The following is a 14,423-nucleotide window of genomic DNA, read 5'->3' as shown; positions in this document are numbered from 1 at the left end:
CATCTGGACGTAGCGTTTTGTGGGAGAAACATTTCGTCACTCATCCAAGTGACTTCTTCAGTCTCAGCTGACTGCAGGTTTCCCCAAATCTTATAAACAGTGCATTTGCATAATGACTGAAACCAGCTCATTGAAGGAACAATGGGCTGGGAGGTCAGTTCCTTAATCATAATTATGCAAATTCTCATGACCATTGATCAACAACCACTGACCAAAACCCACTGATGAAAGACCACTGATCAATGGCTGCAATCACAGCATTGTAAGATGGCGAAAGATGTTCTTGATCTTCTTGATGTGATGTTCTTCTGCCTCCCTGGCCGCTGTGTCAGTGGGGATGGTGTTCGCTCTGTGTTGTAGCGTCCTGATGACACCCAGTTTGTGCTCCAGTGGATGATGAGAGTCAAACCTTAGATACTGATCCGTATGTGTAGGTTTACAGTATACGTCAGCTTTTAGATGTCCCCCATTACTGATGGAAATCTCACAGTCTACGAAGGCTAACCTGCCACTTTTTATATCCTCCCTGGTGAATTTGATGTGTCGGTCCACCGAGTTAATGTGATCCGTGAAATGTAGTACATCCTAAGATTTGATTTTCACCCAGGTGTCATCCACATATCTGAACCAATGGCTTGGTGGTGTTCCAGGGTAGGATAGCAAAGCCCTCTTTTCCACTTCTTCCATGTACAAATTGGCCACGATGGGTGAAACTGGGGAGCCCATGGCACACCCATGTTTCTGCCTGTAGAACTGACCCTTGTATGTGAAGTAGGTGGAATGAAGACACAGTTCCAAAAGCAAACACACTTGGTCGATGCTGAGAGTGGTCCTGTTGCTGAGGTTGGGGTCATCCTGTAATCTCTTACGGACTACCTCCAACGCTTCCGTGACTGGGATGCAAGTGAAGAGAGATGTTTGGGGAAACCTGCAGTCAGCTGAGACTGATTAAGTCACTTGGATGAATGACGAAACGTTTCTCCCACAAAACGCTACGTCCAGATGAACAGAATCAACTTCTGGAGACATAAGAAGTCCCGTTTGCAGTTTACCACAAGCCATGTGGGGGACACAGCAAACATGTGAAGAAGGTGCTCTGGTCAGATGAGACCAAAATGGAACTTTTTGGCCAAAATGCAAAACGCTATGTGTGGCGGAAAACTAACACTGCACATCACTCTGAACACACCATCCCCACTGTCAAATATGGTGGTGGCAGCATCATGCTCTGGGGGTGCTTCTCTTCAGCAGGGACAGGGAAGCTGGTCAGAGTTGATGGGAAGATGGATGGAGCCAAATATAGGGCAATCTTGGAAGAAAACCTCTTGGAGTCTGCAAAAGACTTAAGACTGGTGTGGAGGTTCAGCTTCCAGCAGGACAACGACCCTAAACATAAAGCCAGGGCAACAATGGAATGGTTTAAAACAAAACACATCCATGTGTTAGGTTGGTCCAGTCAAAGTCCAGATCTAAATCCAATCGAGAATCTGTGGCAAGATCTGAAAACTGCTGTTCACAAACGCTGTCCATCTAATATGACTGAGCTGGAGCTGTTTTGCAAAGAATGGGCAAGGATTTCAGTCTCTAGATGTGCAAAGCTGGTAGAGACATACCCTAAAAGATTGGCAGCTGTAATTGCAGCAGAAGGTGGTTCTACAAAGTATTGACTCAGGGGGCTGAATAATTACGCACACCCCACTTTGCAGTTATTTATTTGTAAAAAAATGTTTGGAATCATGTATGATTTTTGTTCCACTTCTCACGTGTACACCACTTTGTATTGGTCTTTCACGTGGAATTCCAATAAAATTGATTCACGTTTGTGGCTGTAATGTGACAAAATGTGGAAAAGTTCAAGGGGGCCAAATACTTTTGCAAGCCACTGTATTCTCTGGAAGAGCACAGCATTGTATAAAGTATTGCTTGAGAGGTGATTGATTGATTGTTGTAATGAAAAACTTAAAGAATCAGTATATGCTGAAATACTTGTTAGAGAATGCATCACCAAAAGGCCCAGATTAAATAAGTTTAAAAAGGGCATTTCTTTAGTGTGTTCATCTTTACTCCAGATCAAGCTGTAAAACCTTTACCAGCAGCTAACAGTAAGTTATTCTAGCACAGATCATGTAATTTATAAAAGTAAACTGATTCTGTGTTTCAGAAACACATGTGAAAATTCACATTGTTGGATATAATGGAGCAGTAACTAAATAAAGTGACCTTTGATTAAACTCATTGCATGTGTGTACCATTACTGTACAGATTTAATGGAACATGCTCATAAACATATTGCAAATGTTAGACAGTAAATTTTGTGCAGTTTTACATCTTTGAATACTTTTACACAGAGAGAAGTTTGAGGGGAAACACCAGGGGGACTGGAAACTAACATGTTAAAACAATCACTGTTCAAACAGGTTCTTTCTTTTCAGTGACATATTTATAAATGTTACTGAAAAGAAAGAACCTGTAGATTGGTTTTGGACAGTTTACCTGGCCTGAAGTGGAGAGTCTGGTGACAAGCTTTTAATGCTTTTCTCAGTGAAACTGGCTTTGGAGCAACCCTGCAGAGTTGCACCATCATCTTGGGAAGATTACAAATTTTTGTGGTGTCTCACTGAAAGTTTAGCTATAAATAAAACATTATGTATTAAAATTAGAAAATAATCAGGCTCAGCCAAACCTTTCCACAGAATACAGAGTTTAAGGTTCATGAATCAACTGTCTGCTAAATTCCAAGTTATTGCACTATTTTGTTCTTTAAAGCTTCCACTTACAAAATGTTTTAAAACATAAGTTCCCCTTCTTTAACACAGTTCAAAATGAATCTTTGCAACTATAAACCTCAGAAACAGAAGATCACGTTCATCTTGCTGCATAGATGAATCATAACGAACTTTGAGGGTTTTTGGGTCTTTATATGCATAGATAATACGCATTATATTTTGTCAACCATTGCACTTGAATATTTTCAGTTTTATTTTTTTAATTTGCATCCCCGCATCCTCACCCGCTGCCACCAGCAGCACCACCGTCACTTCGCAGGCAAACGAGGCTTTTCTGCCCGACATTATCTTCATCCAGACTCCGCTGGAAAGGAAGCTGAAATGACGGATGCGATCATGGGAGAGGTAGCAGGGGATAGTTTATTTACATCGGAAGAGGCTCTGTAAGTTTAGAGGGAAGCCGATGCGTGTGTCTCCCTCTACTTTCACGGACCCCCTCCTCCTCCGCTGGCAGAAATTTATAAAGAACAAAAAATCTGACGAGGGAGGGAGGGGGGTTGATATACGCCGAGGCTGAAATCGAGAGGCGAACCCAGGGAAAGAGGAGTAATTCGTACCCGTGACTTTCCCCCTCTTAGTCCCCCAAAAGGAGGGGGAAAAGTCGCAATATTGGAAACGGAAAGGAATGAGGTTCTAAAGGTGTGAAAACGACTGCAATTGTGGATACTTTATATATTTTTATTTCGAAAAAATATGGCCGAGAACGTTCTGGACTCTGGCCCGCCTTCAGCCAAGAGGCCTAAACTCTCCTCTCCGGCACTTTCCGCGTCCGCCAGCGATGGAAACGGTAAGTACTGGCTCAGGTTGTAATTTGGTTTGGTGTTATTCGTTGAGTTTTTTGTTTTTGAACGGCTCGTGGTTACTTAAAAGAGGAGGGAAACGCGGGATTACGCTTCTGTTTTTGTCGTAGCTTGCTAATGTTAGCGTGCTAGTAGTGAGTGTGTGTACGTGAAGAAACGCTCCCCGTCTAGCTCGCATGCTAACAGCCATTTTAGCCGGAGGTAGCTACTAGCCATTCAGCTAGCGCTAGGCTAGTCCACTTGAACGCGGATCCTGTCCTGACGGTCCCGTGTCTAATGACTACTTTAGCCGGGCTGTTTGTAACCCCATTGCCAGTCAAACTTACGATGAAGTTTCTTGGTGTCATAGAGTTGTCTTAAATTGACAGCCATGTATACGTACTGCTATTCTGTACTCGAGTTTTTAGGCTGCTAGGGTTTAAAACAACCTTGTTTTGCCCCATCATAACTCGGACCCTTTCTTAACTACCGTAAGCCATCGTTAATGATGTTAGCGAAGACAGAGGTTGCAGACGGTGGTGCTGCTAGCCTGGTGAGAGCTAAATTTAGGCCCACGGGTCCGACTGATTGTTAAGCTCAAACTGCCATTGTTGGTACGTTTTTTTTTCCTGCGTGTGTGTGTGGATGGCGTGTGGCAGCAGCTGGAATAGTGGCCCGAGAACGAAACGGTGGAGCATGGACACAGCGCCATGCCTAACCACCGAGCTGCTAACCAGAAAGCCCAGTTAGTGACCGAATACTACTACACGCACGAAATATTCACCCAGATTTCATCACTTAGACATTCACTCAGTCGTTACACCAAAGCCAGCTGCGTCTCTGCCCGCCTGCTCGGCAATAAGAGATACCATTACAGTTAAATTAGTCAGGCACTGCACACATTTCCGTCACCTTGCAAAGTATATATTGATGACAGACGCATTACTGCCAAAAGATAAACACGATCTGAGGATGTAATTAACTGCACTCAAAATTATTCTTCGTGTCACTGCCATGAAGTGTGGTTGTTGCCGAAAGATGCTTCCCGTTGATGTCTCCAGTTGTCTTTAAATCGTAGCATTAATTGAACTGCAGATTATTTTCATGGATGGTAGGTCTATTTGAAAAAGCATTTGGTCTACAAAACAACAAGAAATAGTAAAGGTGCTACCTAAATACCTTAGTTAGTTCAGATAGCTCCCAAAACCCAAACTTTAACATTTACAGCAATGCAATACTTAAAACAAACAAACAAACAAACAAAAAAACCTGTTACTCAAATGTTATAGCACTGAACCAGTGAACCCGTTGCATTTGTATTTTAAATAAGGGTTAAGTAATTATTTGTCTAATACTTCTGCTTCCTGAGGGGAAAAAGTTAAGTGTGGACAGAATAAAAGCATGTTTCAAATGTTTGTGAACTGCAGTGAATTTATGTTTAACTTAGTTATGTTTAATTGCTGACTGCCACATTTCTTTGTAATGTGTCAGATACCTAACTGATTGTAATGTGTATGTTACACATTACTTGGTAATGTGTAGCATAAAAATTGTGTTTGACTGAACGGAATATAGCCTGCTAAAGCTTGGATTGCTGTTCGCACTAGAAAGAATTTATCCCCTGTCCCTGTGTTACCAATTTTTGTGGCCTTACTTTGATGAAATAGTCCATTTGTCAGCCTGTCTGTGCAACACTTTGAATGTCTTTACTGATCAGAGACTCTTTCTTTAAACTTGGGTAGTAAGGTTAGTTTTAAATCACACATCACACTGTTGGTTTACTGTTTTTGCTTGGATACAAAGCATGCCACTAAAAACTTATCTGTCTCTGCAGATAGTAGATAGTACAGTAGATACTACAGATTTTTTTTCTCTCTCTTGACTATAAGTGGTGGTTATTATTGTCCCTCGCTTTGCTTCATTCAGCATTGTTGGTCATTGTTGGTTAGCTGCTATACTTTGTCATGCCATTTTCTCTTTTACAAAATGTGTTAGACTCACAAGATGCATAGTGTGTCAAATGAATATCGTCCTACTCGTGTCACAGCTGATCACACTTTTGGTCATGTCATATGGAGGGAAAAATGCTTGGACAACACTGTTTTTATTTTATTCATCATATAAGTTTGTCATGTTGCCCACCTCTAAATCATTTACTGGTTCGGTGCTCAGTGTTGTTGCATTGGGTAGTATGTTTTAAATTTCTGATGTGAGAAAACTGGTCATGCATGATCAGCTTTCATCAATTTTTGATGTCAAGCAAGTGATCACATTTTCACTTGGTCATGCTTAAATATGATGGATTATACCAGCTTAACATAGCTGTGGTCCCTGTTGTCCTCCTCCTCGCTCTTTCTCTGCTTTTTTTGCCTTCCTGAACTTGCCTTTCTTCATTTCAGATTTCGGATCTCTTTTTGAATTGGAGCACGACCTCCCAGATGAGCTCATCAGCTCCAATGAACCAGGTCTGGTCAATGGCGGGGACCCTAACCAGCTGCACACCACTCTAGGAGGAGGACCAGCATTGTTGGGTCCTGGAGGCGGTGGTGGAGGGGCAGGAGGATTGGGTCTTGGGCTTGGTCATGGTCCTGGGGGAGTTGGTGGAGGGCAGGATGCAGTGGCCAAGCATAAACAGCTGTCAGAGCTTTTGCGTGCAGGGGCAACACCCTCAACTCAGCCGGGGCACCAAGGAGCCATGGGTAGCCCAGGAGGCCCCGCTGCCATGGGGCAGCACTTAGCGAACATGAAGGCGTCCCCTGGTCAGGGGCCTCAGCAGATGATGGGCCAAGGACAACACCTTTCCCCTCAGCAGCAGGCCAACATGATGCAGCAGCAGAGTGCTGCAGGTGGAATGATCAGAACCCTGATGGGAGCACAACAGAAAGGCAGTAATGGACAGCAGCAGCCAGGCATGATTGGGAACCAGGTGATTAATGGCTCTCCAAGGATGGGCTTTGGCAATCAGGGGATGGTCGGTGGCAGCAACCTTTTGGCTGAGACCCTACAGCAGCCGGGAGCTGGGGGCCAGGCTGGGATAAGAGGCCAGCAGCCTGGAGCAATGAACAAGGTAGGCAGTGCTTCAGTTACAGACTTATAGATTTTATTTTTTTTTTTTTTTAAAGGAAAAAAAATCTATATTTGCAAGAAGCTTGCAAATGCAAAATAGTGGAAATTAAGCCTTGCACACACTTAGTCTTATTTGCCTTAATAGTAATTTGTTCATCTGTGAGGTAATTTTCTAAATAAGACTGAATTTTCTTCAGCCTTACAATTTCAAAACTTAAGAATTTAAGCAGGCATAGATGTATAATTATGAAAGGCGTTTTTTCATTGTTAACGAAGTTCTATTTAGAGACACTTAAAGACAGTTAAGACATAATGTTTAGGTGCACAAGAAATTCTCAAATCCTGTTTTTATTTCTTAGAATTTCTTCTTCTTTGCTGCGGACTTCAGTTTGTTCTCAGATGGTTAAAGGTTCATGGTTGTATTTGTTTATTTTAACAAACGTAAGTAGTGCACTTGGGTTTGTTTTTTTGAGTCCATCTGTGTGATTGACAGTCCCACAGGAGTGATGGTAAAATGTTGTAGCTGCAGGTACTGGTGATGAAGACGATTCACTGTGGTAGAGCTACTGATGGTTGTTTTTTACCCAATCAAATGCAATGAGTGGGATTCCTGGTTAGGAATAGGTTAAAGAAAAAACTCAGATGAGCTTGTGTTGGCCTCCTCAGTGTGGAGGGAGAAAAGAGAATCGCATCAGAATTGCTGTTGCATTCTCTCCTACTGTGAATTGCTGTTTTCGTTTGTTTCAGGTCGTATTCTAATGATGTGGTTAAAACATGTTCTATCTCCACTACTGTGAGATTTCATTGACTTAGTTGCTCCTTTTTAACTTTCGGTCTTATGAAGTTCATGGTTTGAGGAAATATCCACAAATCCAGTTTATTTAACAACTGAGACTTGGGTTCTTGAGACTTGATTACACTATAAGATTATTTGGTAAAATAAGAGCATAATGTGCTGGCATGTATAGAGCTCAGATGCTCAAGGCATCCTCATATCAGTGACATGCAGTTTAACAAAAAGAAGGCATAGAATAATTTTAAGTCTTGTTTTATCCTTGTCTTCATTATTGACAAAAATTAAAATAACTTGTATTTTCATTTGCTAGATGGGGATGATGGGGAATCCAGGGGGGCCCTTTGGAGGCCCATATGGAAGTCAAGGAAATCAAGGTCTGGGAGGCGCAGGGCTGGGCCCTCAGCTCCAGAACAAAGGTTCTATGGCTAATAGCATGGCCCAGTTCAATGTGGACAAGAAGAACCAGCCCATGCAAGGAATGGGCGCCATGGTAAGGAAGAGATGATCAAGAGAATGTTTCCAATAAATAAGTTGTATTCTGATCCGTGTTATGAATTAGTAGATTACTATAAACTCTAGGACAGTACCAGATACTGATGCTGGTTGATAGCCAGTAATGATGAAAATGTTTTCTGTTATTTTATTTTTTATCAAATTGTATCAGTGAATCAGAAGATCTTCATTTAAAAAAACCCAAAACAAACAACTTGCATGTTTAAAATATTTTAGTTCTCCATCATACTGGTTGTGAGCGTTTAGCAAAAATTGATGTGAAAGAGTCAGACAATACAGATATCTGTCAAATCTATCATTTAATCTCCCAACACAATCAGAAACTAGATTACCTCTTCATGTCCTGTCATTTGACTTGAGCACTCAGTACTCTAGTATTGCTGTAAACACCATCCTTTTATTTCATCCTCCACCTCCTCTTCCATTTTTGCTCCCTCTAATCTTCTGCCTTCTCTTTATTCTGTTTCTTTTCTCTTATTTCCTCCGTCTCACCTTGTCTTGTTGTCGCCCACTTTCTTTCCAGGGCACACAGCAGTCACAGACAGGTGTGGGTGGTCCCACAGGTGCACCTGTGGGAGGAGCCCCCGGGATGGTGCCGGGCGCTCAAGCAGTTGGTACCCAGGTTTCTGCAGCATCCGCTGCAGCTGGAGCACCGCCCACAGCCGACCCTGAAAAACGCAAGCTAATCCAGCAGCAACTGGTACTCCTGCTACATGCACACAAGTGCCAGCGGCGGGAGCAGGCCAATGGTGAAGTCTGGCAGTGCAACCTGCCCCACTGCCGGACTATGAAGAATGTCCTCAACCATATGACTCACTGCCAGGCTGGGAAGTCCTGTCAGGGTAAGTAGAAGGATGCTGCATCCTCCTGGAAACACTGGATAAAATAATCCCTTCTGTAGCTGTCAAGATGGCAACGTTCCTCGTAATGAAAGTATATCTCACCTATTAAAATGGTTTAGTGCTTAAGCACATGAAGCTTAATTTTATTATGCTATCTGATTTTTGAGAGTAGTACTAGAAAAAAGAAAAAAAAACAGCCCCCCTCCCCCCCTCCTTCTCTAATACACCTCCATTTCCCAACTCCTGATTCCATATCTGTTTTGCCTCGTTGACCAACAGTTGCTCACTGTGCATCATCGAGGCAGATCATCTCCCACTGGAAGAATTGCACGCGACATGATTGTCCTGTCTGCCTGCCGCTGAAGAATGCTGGGGACAAGAGGAACACGCAGTGTGAGTGTCTGTATCCGACCAAACAAAAGAATATACCTTACTTCATACCATTGGATAAATTTTTTAGATACTGTGCTGTTATCATTATTAATATATTTACACATTTATATTGTGTAAATATATTAATAATGACAAAGTTTGATGTTCAGAATCAGAATACTTTATTAATCCCGAAGGAAATTAGGGGTTAACGTTCTAATGCTGATAATGTAAGTATGATTTTGTACTGGGTTTGAAATGACAGCGTTGTTTTGAATATACTAGTCAGTATTATATTATAGCACCAAAATAGAATAATTTTTGCTGAATTTTGTATAAGTATTCAGTAAATGATTTTTTTTTTTTTTTTAAATTCCAAGCTGATTTTATTTATTCATAACCTTTGTTTTTTGTGTTCTTACAGCTCTACTTGCAGGGGCTGCTACAGGACTAGGCAGCTCACTTGGTACAATCCCTGGTAGCCAACCAAGTGCTCCCAATCTCAATCAGCCGAGCCAGATTGATCCCAGCTCTATAGAAAGGGCCTATGCTGCTCTGGGTCTCACCTACCAAGGGAACCAAATCCAGGCTCAGACTTCCCAGCCTAACATGCCCAACCAAGGCCTTCAAGGGCAGGCTGGTGTGAGGCCTCTGAACCCAATGGGTGAGTTTAGTTTATTTTCAGTAAAAAGACATTGTCTGAATTGTCTGCTCTTTTACAGCTTAATGCTAAGCATTTCTTTTTTTCAATGCCCGCAAGCGGTTAGGACCTTCAGCTTTCAGAATGAGTGAATTGTATACTTAAAGTGGCTTTTCAAAAGCTGTTTATTGCTGGTGGGAGCTATGAAGATAGCTATATAAAATTGTTTGTCAGATGTCTCCAAGAAAAATAATCATCTCAAGAATATGTTCCATGCTATGTAGCTAATCCTAACCCCTGGACATGTTGAAAAACATGTCCAGGCAAAAGCTTGTCCATTGTGTCCTATTGTTAGGATGACACTGAGAATAAACATATATAATTTCCTTTCTTTTCTATGCGGTGTAGGTGTGAATCCTATGGGAGTGAATGGAGGTGTGGGTGCTTCCCCTCAGAGCCAGCAAGCTAGTCTGCTGCAAGATACAATGATGCATCTTAATATGAACAACCAGGGGTAAGAACAAACACAAAGGCTGTATTGTATTTATTTATTTTTTTAAAGATTTGGTCAGTTCTACATGAGTTTAGGACATTTATTTTATGAAGCCATTTAAAGGATTCACTCGGTCTTTTCTAGCCTGAATGATGCTGGTGGGGTCGGTTCCATGCCCACAGCAGCCCCTCCCTCCGCCACAGGCATGAGGAAAAGCTGGCATGAGGACATCACACAGGATCTACGAAATCATTTGGTACACAAGCTGTAAGTATTAAAGAGAAAAGCTGCATTATTTATTTAGTTTTGGACTGCACATAGGATCACAATTAGCATTGCTGTGCGAATACATAAAAAAAAAAGGGGGGGGGGCCTTGTTTTTTTTGGTTTTTTTTAAGTTCCATTCATCTGCCTGGATATAAAAATTTAGGTGTCATGTATTTCTGTAGTCATAAATAGAAAACATACTGGTGGATTATCATATTAAATATGGTGAATGTTTCAGAAATAGATGGAGGATTATCTGCTTGGTTTCATCAAGTTTTTTTTCTTCCTTTTTTTCTGGGATCTGAATGATGCCATCGAGACTGGATATCCATGTCATGTTCATCTCAGACACATACCTCTGTCCGCGCTGTAGTTAAAAACTACACAATTTTCACCATTTTTTTCCTTCATCCTGTTTTCTGTCCTCCTCTTTACTTGTCCCTCCACAGTGTTCAGGCCATCTTTCCGACTCCAGATCCCGCTGCCCTCAAGGACCGTCGAATGGAGAACCTGGTGGCTTATGCCCGAAAAGTTGAGGGTGACATGTATGAATCGGCTAACAGCAGAGTAAGTTGCTCTTTCCACTTGAGAAATCAGTGGTGTCGGCGTTTCAGTATCCATGTCAGTCATTGTGCTGTCATTACTTGTTCATTAAATTTATAGCAGCAGGTGAACCCTTGTCTTTTTTTAACTTGTCTTTTTCCCCAAGATGAAAGAGAGCCACAGATTTGGTATTACTTGAGTTTCAAAATACTTCTATAATTTTCAAAAGAATTTATATTTTTGTGTCCTTTCTGTGTTCAAATTCTTGTTTTCTAATGTCCTTACTCTCTTGTTCTCTTTTGACAGGCTGAGTATTATCATTTGCTGGCAGAGAAGATCTACAAGATCCAGAAGGAATTGGAAGAGAAGAGGAGGACCCGACTACAGAAGCAAGGTGTGAACATTGGACCTGCTGGCATGGGACAGCCCCCTACTGGGCTGCCTCCAAGTGAGTGAACCTGTTGGGGGCAGGGAAGAAATGAAATGTTTTAGTGTTTGTTCAAAGTCTTCTGCTCATGCTTGGTGAACACATAGCAGTTTAACTTCCTCCTTCTCCTGCCCTATCTTTACAGACGGTCCCCTAACTGACCCGGTAATGGTGCGACCAGCAGGACCAAATCAGATGAACAGAACGCAAGGCCCAGGTAAAACATCTGTAGTTGCAGGCACATCATTTTATGGTGGCATTGAAGCTTACACTGATTTTTATTTTTTTATTCATTTATTTATTTTCTATTTATTTTTTATTTATGTTTTACCAAATGTTAACTTGGAGCCAAATGGGCTGAGTGTAATGCCGTGATTAATCTCCGCTGTGGACATAGACAGCTGGAGTAGCTGCACGTCTCTAATATCTGCTGTCGTGCTCACTCTGATGACGAAGGCTTTAGAGTTGAGTGTCTTTGCCCTCATGTTGACACAGCCCCCCCGAGTGTTGATTACTTTGAAAAATAAAATCCATGTAAAATATGTTTATGTTGTATATCACAAATTCTGTGTTTTGTCAGGTATGAATCAGTTTAACCAAATGGGAATACAGTCTATGGGCCAGAGGTCAACACCTCCTCTACCCTTGGGACCATCTGGCAACCAGGTGAGTACACACAGTGTTTCAGATATTATTTATTTATTTATTGTTTTTGCCACACAATAAAGAATTCCCTAACTGAATACTTTCATGATAATGTTATTGTAGAAGGACACAGTTTAAAGAGCGGGGCAAATAAAATGAGTAGCTGTTAATTTTTTTTATTTTATAACAAACTTCTAAGAAAATATAAAGTTGTTTGGTTTTTTTGAAGACCAGTGCTCTTTTTTTTTTTTTTATTTATTTTTTTTTTTTATTTAAAAACTTCAGATGGGAATGGTTGGACCCAGGGTGGGGCAGCCCAATGTTAACCAGCTGCCAGCCCCGTATATGTCCCAGGGACAATTTCCTGGCTCAGGACCTGGAGTTGGAGCTCAGTCTGGGATGACACCACCTGGGGGACCAGGAGGTATGGTGCAGGTAAGAGGGCTCGCACTTCTTTTTGATGTTGCTTAGAAACCCCGATTGTACCTGTAGCAATTCATATTTAGGTCTTTAATAAGGACAGTCCTTCCTTTCTTCTTTTCTTTTCTCTTTCATTTTTTCCCCCTCCAACTCAAATATAAACTCTGTTGTTAATGTGTTGGGTGTGAGGAGGAGAATTGTAAAGAGTACTGTGCAGGTCATCGTGTTCTGTAATTACACACTACACTAACCATTAGTTATACATGTAAATCTAGGGATGCACCAACCCTTTGGATCAGATATATTTCCAGTTGTAACTTGGTTCATTTCTATGTTGTTCTGTGTTATTCTGTCATATACCAGTAGAAGTACATATAGCTTAGAGGAAGCTAACAGGAAGAGGCCTGTACATTTTACTCAACCACATACTGTGGTCAAGTGAGTTGACATGATTGAAAAGCTCCAACAATCCTTTCCCTGCGTCTGTGTTTATTTCTCTCTTGGTTGTTGGGAAGCTTTTGCTGTACTTAGAGTAATAAAAGTGTTGTCGCCAATTTGATTAATATTGACTTCAATTGTCTCTTGCTAGCTCCACTCTACATGAGAGGTGTGTATATGTGTGTGCACTTGCTGTGAGTCAAGGGAAGGCGAAATTAGTGCGAGTGTAAATAATAACAGTATAAAGTAACCTAATGATGTTCACGTTGAGGTGAAAGTGTAATTTTTAAGCCCACCGGAGCAGGCACCATTTTTAAATCCCAGTAGAATTGAAACCACATAAGATAGCGCAATAATGTTTTTTTGGGGGTTTTTTTGCATATGAAACTGGATGAGTTGTACTTACATAACATGCATTCAGATTGTCCCAGGTCATGGTTTCCTTCCACAAATGGCTTTGCAAAAATCGCGTAAAAAGCGCTGGCAATGACAAAAACATTATAATCCAGAAACACGCTTTGCCGATCTTCATAGCACTTCCTACGTTGGACTAAACGTCAGTGCTAACTATCGCATGTCCGCCATTACTTGCAAAAACTGGAAGTGACGTAATTTTTAATAGGAAACATAGTTTTTACTCTACATGGCCTTTCAAATGTTTACTGGTGTTTTTACTTTGTTTTTATGTGCGGTTTCTGGAATGCATATAAATTAAATTGCACTATTGGAAATAGTTAATTTGATGCACATTGTGTTTTTTTTTTGTTTTGTTTTTTTTGTGTTTTTTTTTGGTAATTGTGCACAACAGTATTTAATTTTGTTTTTCCTGCAGTTTACAAACACTAGTGCATCTTAAAAGTGAAACTATGAAGACACTCAAATTTCCTATGGTTGAAAACTATTTCATGCAACTTTCTTGCATTTAGCTTTGAGGGATATACCTCTGAAGCTTCTGTAACTAGAACTCGGGTCAGCTTTGCACGGGTCAGCTTTGCACGCCTCAACATGGTTTTTAGGGTTTTCCATTAGGTCATAGTACCTGGTACCAGGTACTTTTTAGTAGCTACTCGACTGTGGGTTCCAAGGCAAACCAAAAATGTCATGGCAACAGACTGCATACTACCGATTGACTAGTCAGTGACACTCGATGAGTCGTGAGAGCGTCTCCTTTATTAAAATGAAAACTGCCAATTTTGAAAACTGGCATGGAGGGAAATGGCTGCACAGAAACAACACTGTTGTCCCCGAGTCTGACGAAAAGTCACAAACCAAGAGCAGGTATACCATTGCCATTACATCCACCTTTGTTTTGGTGTTTGTGTTGCATATAAATGACAGCACAGGACATTTGACCATGTTCCTAAATGACCCTACACGCATTTGGTGGTACTTGAAT

At 41.3% G+C, this 14,423-nt stretch overlaps 1 protein-coding gene across 5 annotated transcripts in view; it reads left to right on the top strand.

Annotated features, from left to right (window-relative positions):
• The first annotated feature begins 3,030 nt into the window (after nt 1–3,030).
• ep300a (EP300 lysine acetyltransferase a) overlaps nt 3,031–14,423 on the top strand; it is a 30,817-nt gene continuing 19,424 nt past the window's right edge. For 2 of the 5 annotated variants that reach the window (XM_085170147.1, XM_085170144.1), the window contains exons 1-13: nt 3,031–3,573; nt 5,965–6,632; nt 7,738–7,917; nt 8,464–8,782; nt 9,062–9,175; nt 9,579–9,818; nt 10,203–10,308; nt 10,432–10,554; nt 11,004–11,121; nt 11,404–11,545; nt 11,670–11,741; nt 12,105–12,190; nt 12,455–12,604. In XM_085170147.1, coding sequence (XP_085026273.1) covers nt 3,480–3,573; nt 5,965–6,632; nt 7,738–7,917; nt 8,464–8,782; nt 9,062–9,175; nt 9,579–9,818; nt 10,203–10,308; nt 10,432–10,554; nt 11,004–11,121; nt 11,404–11,545; nt 11,670–11,741; nt 12,105–12,190; nt 12,455–12,604 — 2,412 coding nt within the window. In that variant the 5' untranslated portion in view covers nt 3,031–3,479. Of the gene's footprint in view, nt 3,574–5,964; nt 6,633–7,737; nt 7,918–8,463; nt 8,783–9,061; nt 9,182–9,578; nt 9,819–10,202; nt 10,309–10,431; nt 10,555–11,003; nt 11,122–11,403; nt 11,546–11,669; nt 11,742–12,104; nt 12,191–12,454; nt 12,605–14,423 lie in introns of all 5 variants that reach the window. The other 3 variants (XM_085170145.1, XM_085170143.1, XM_085170146.1) reach the window with 2 other exon arrangements.

This window comes from Neolamprologus multifasciatus, chromosome 8, assembly GCF_963576455.1.
Source record: "Neolamprologus multifasciatus chromosome 8, fNeoMul1.2, whole genome shotgun sequence".
NCBI lineage: Eukaryota > Metazoa > Chordata > Actinopteri > Cichliformes > Cichlidae > Neolamprologus > Neolamprologus multifasciatus.
The sequence above is the reverse complement of the archived record's forward strand: the minus strand, read 5'-3'. Positions and strand labels throughout refer to the sequence as shown.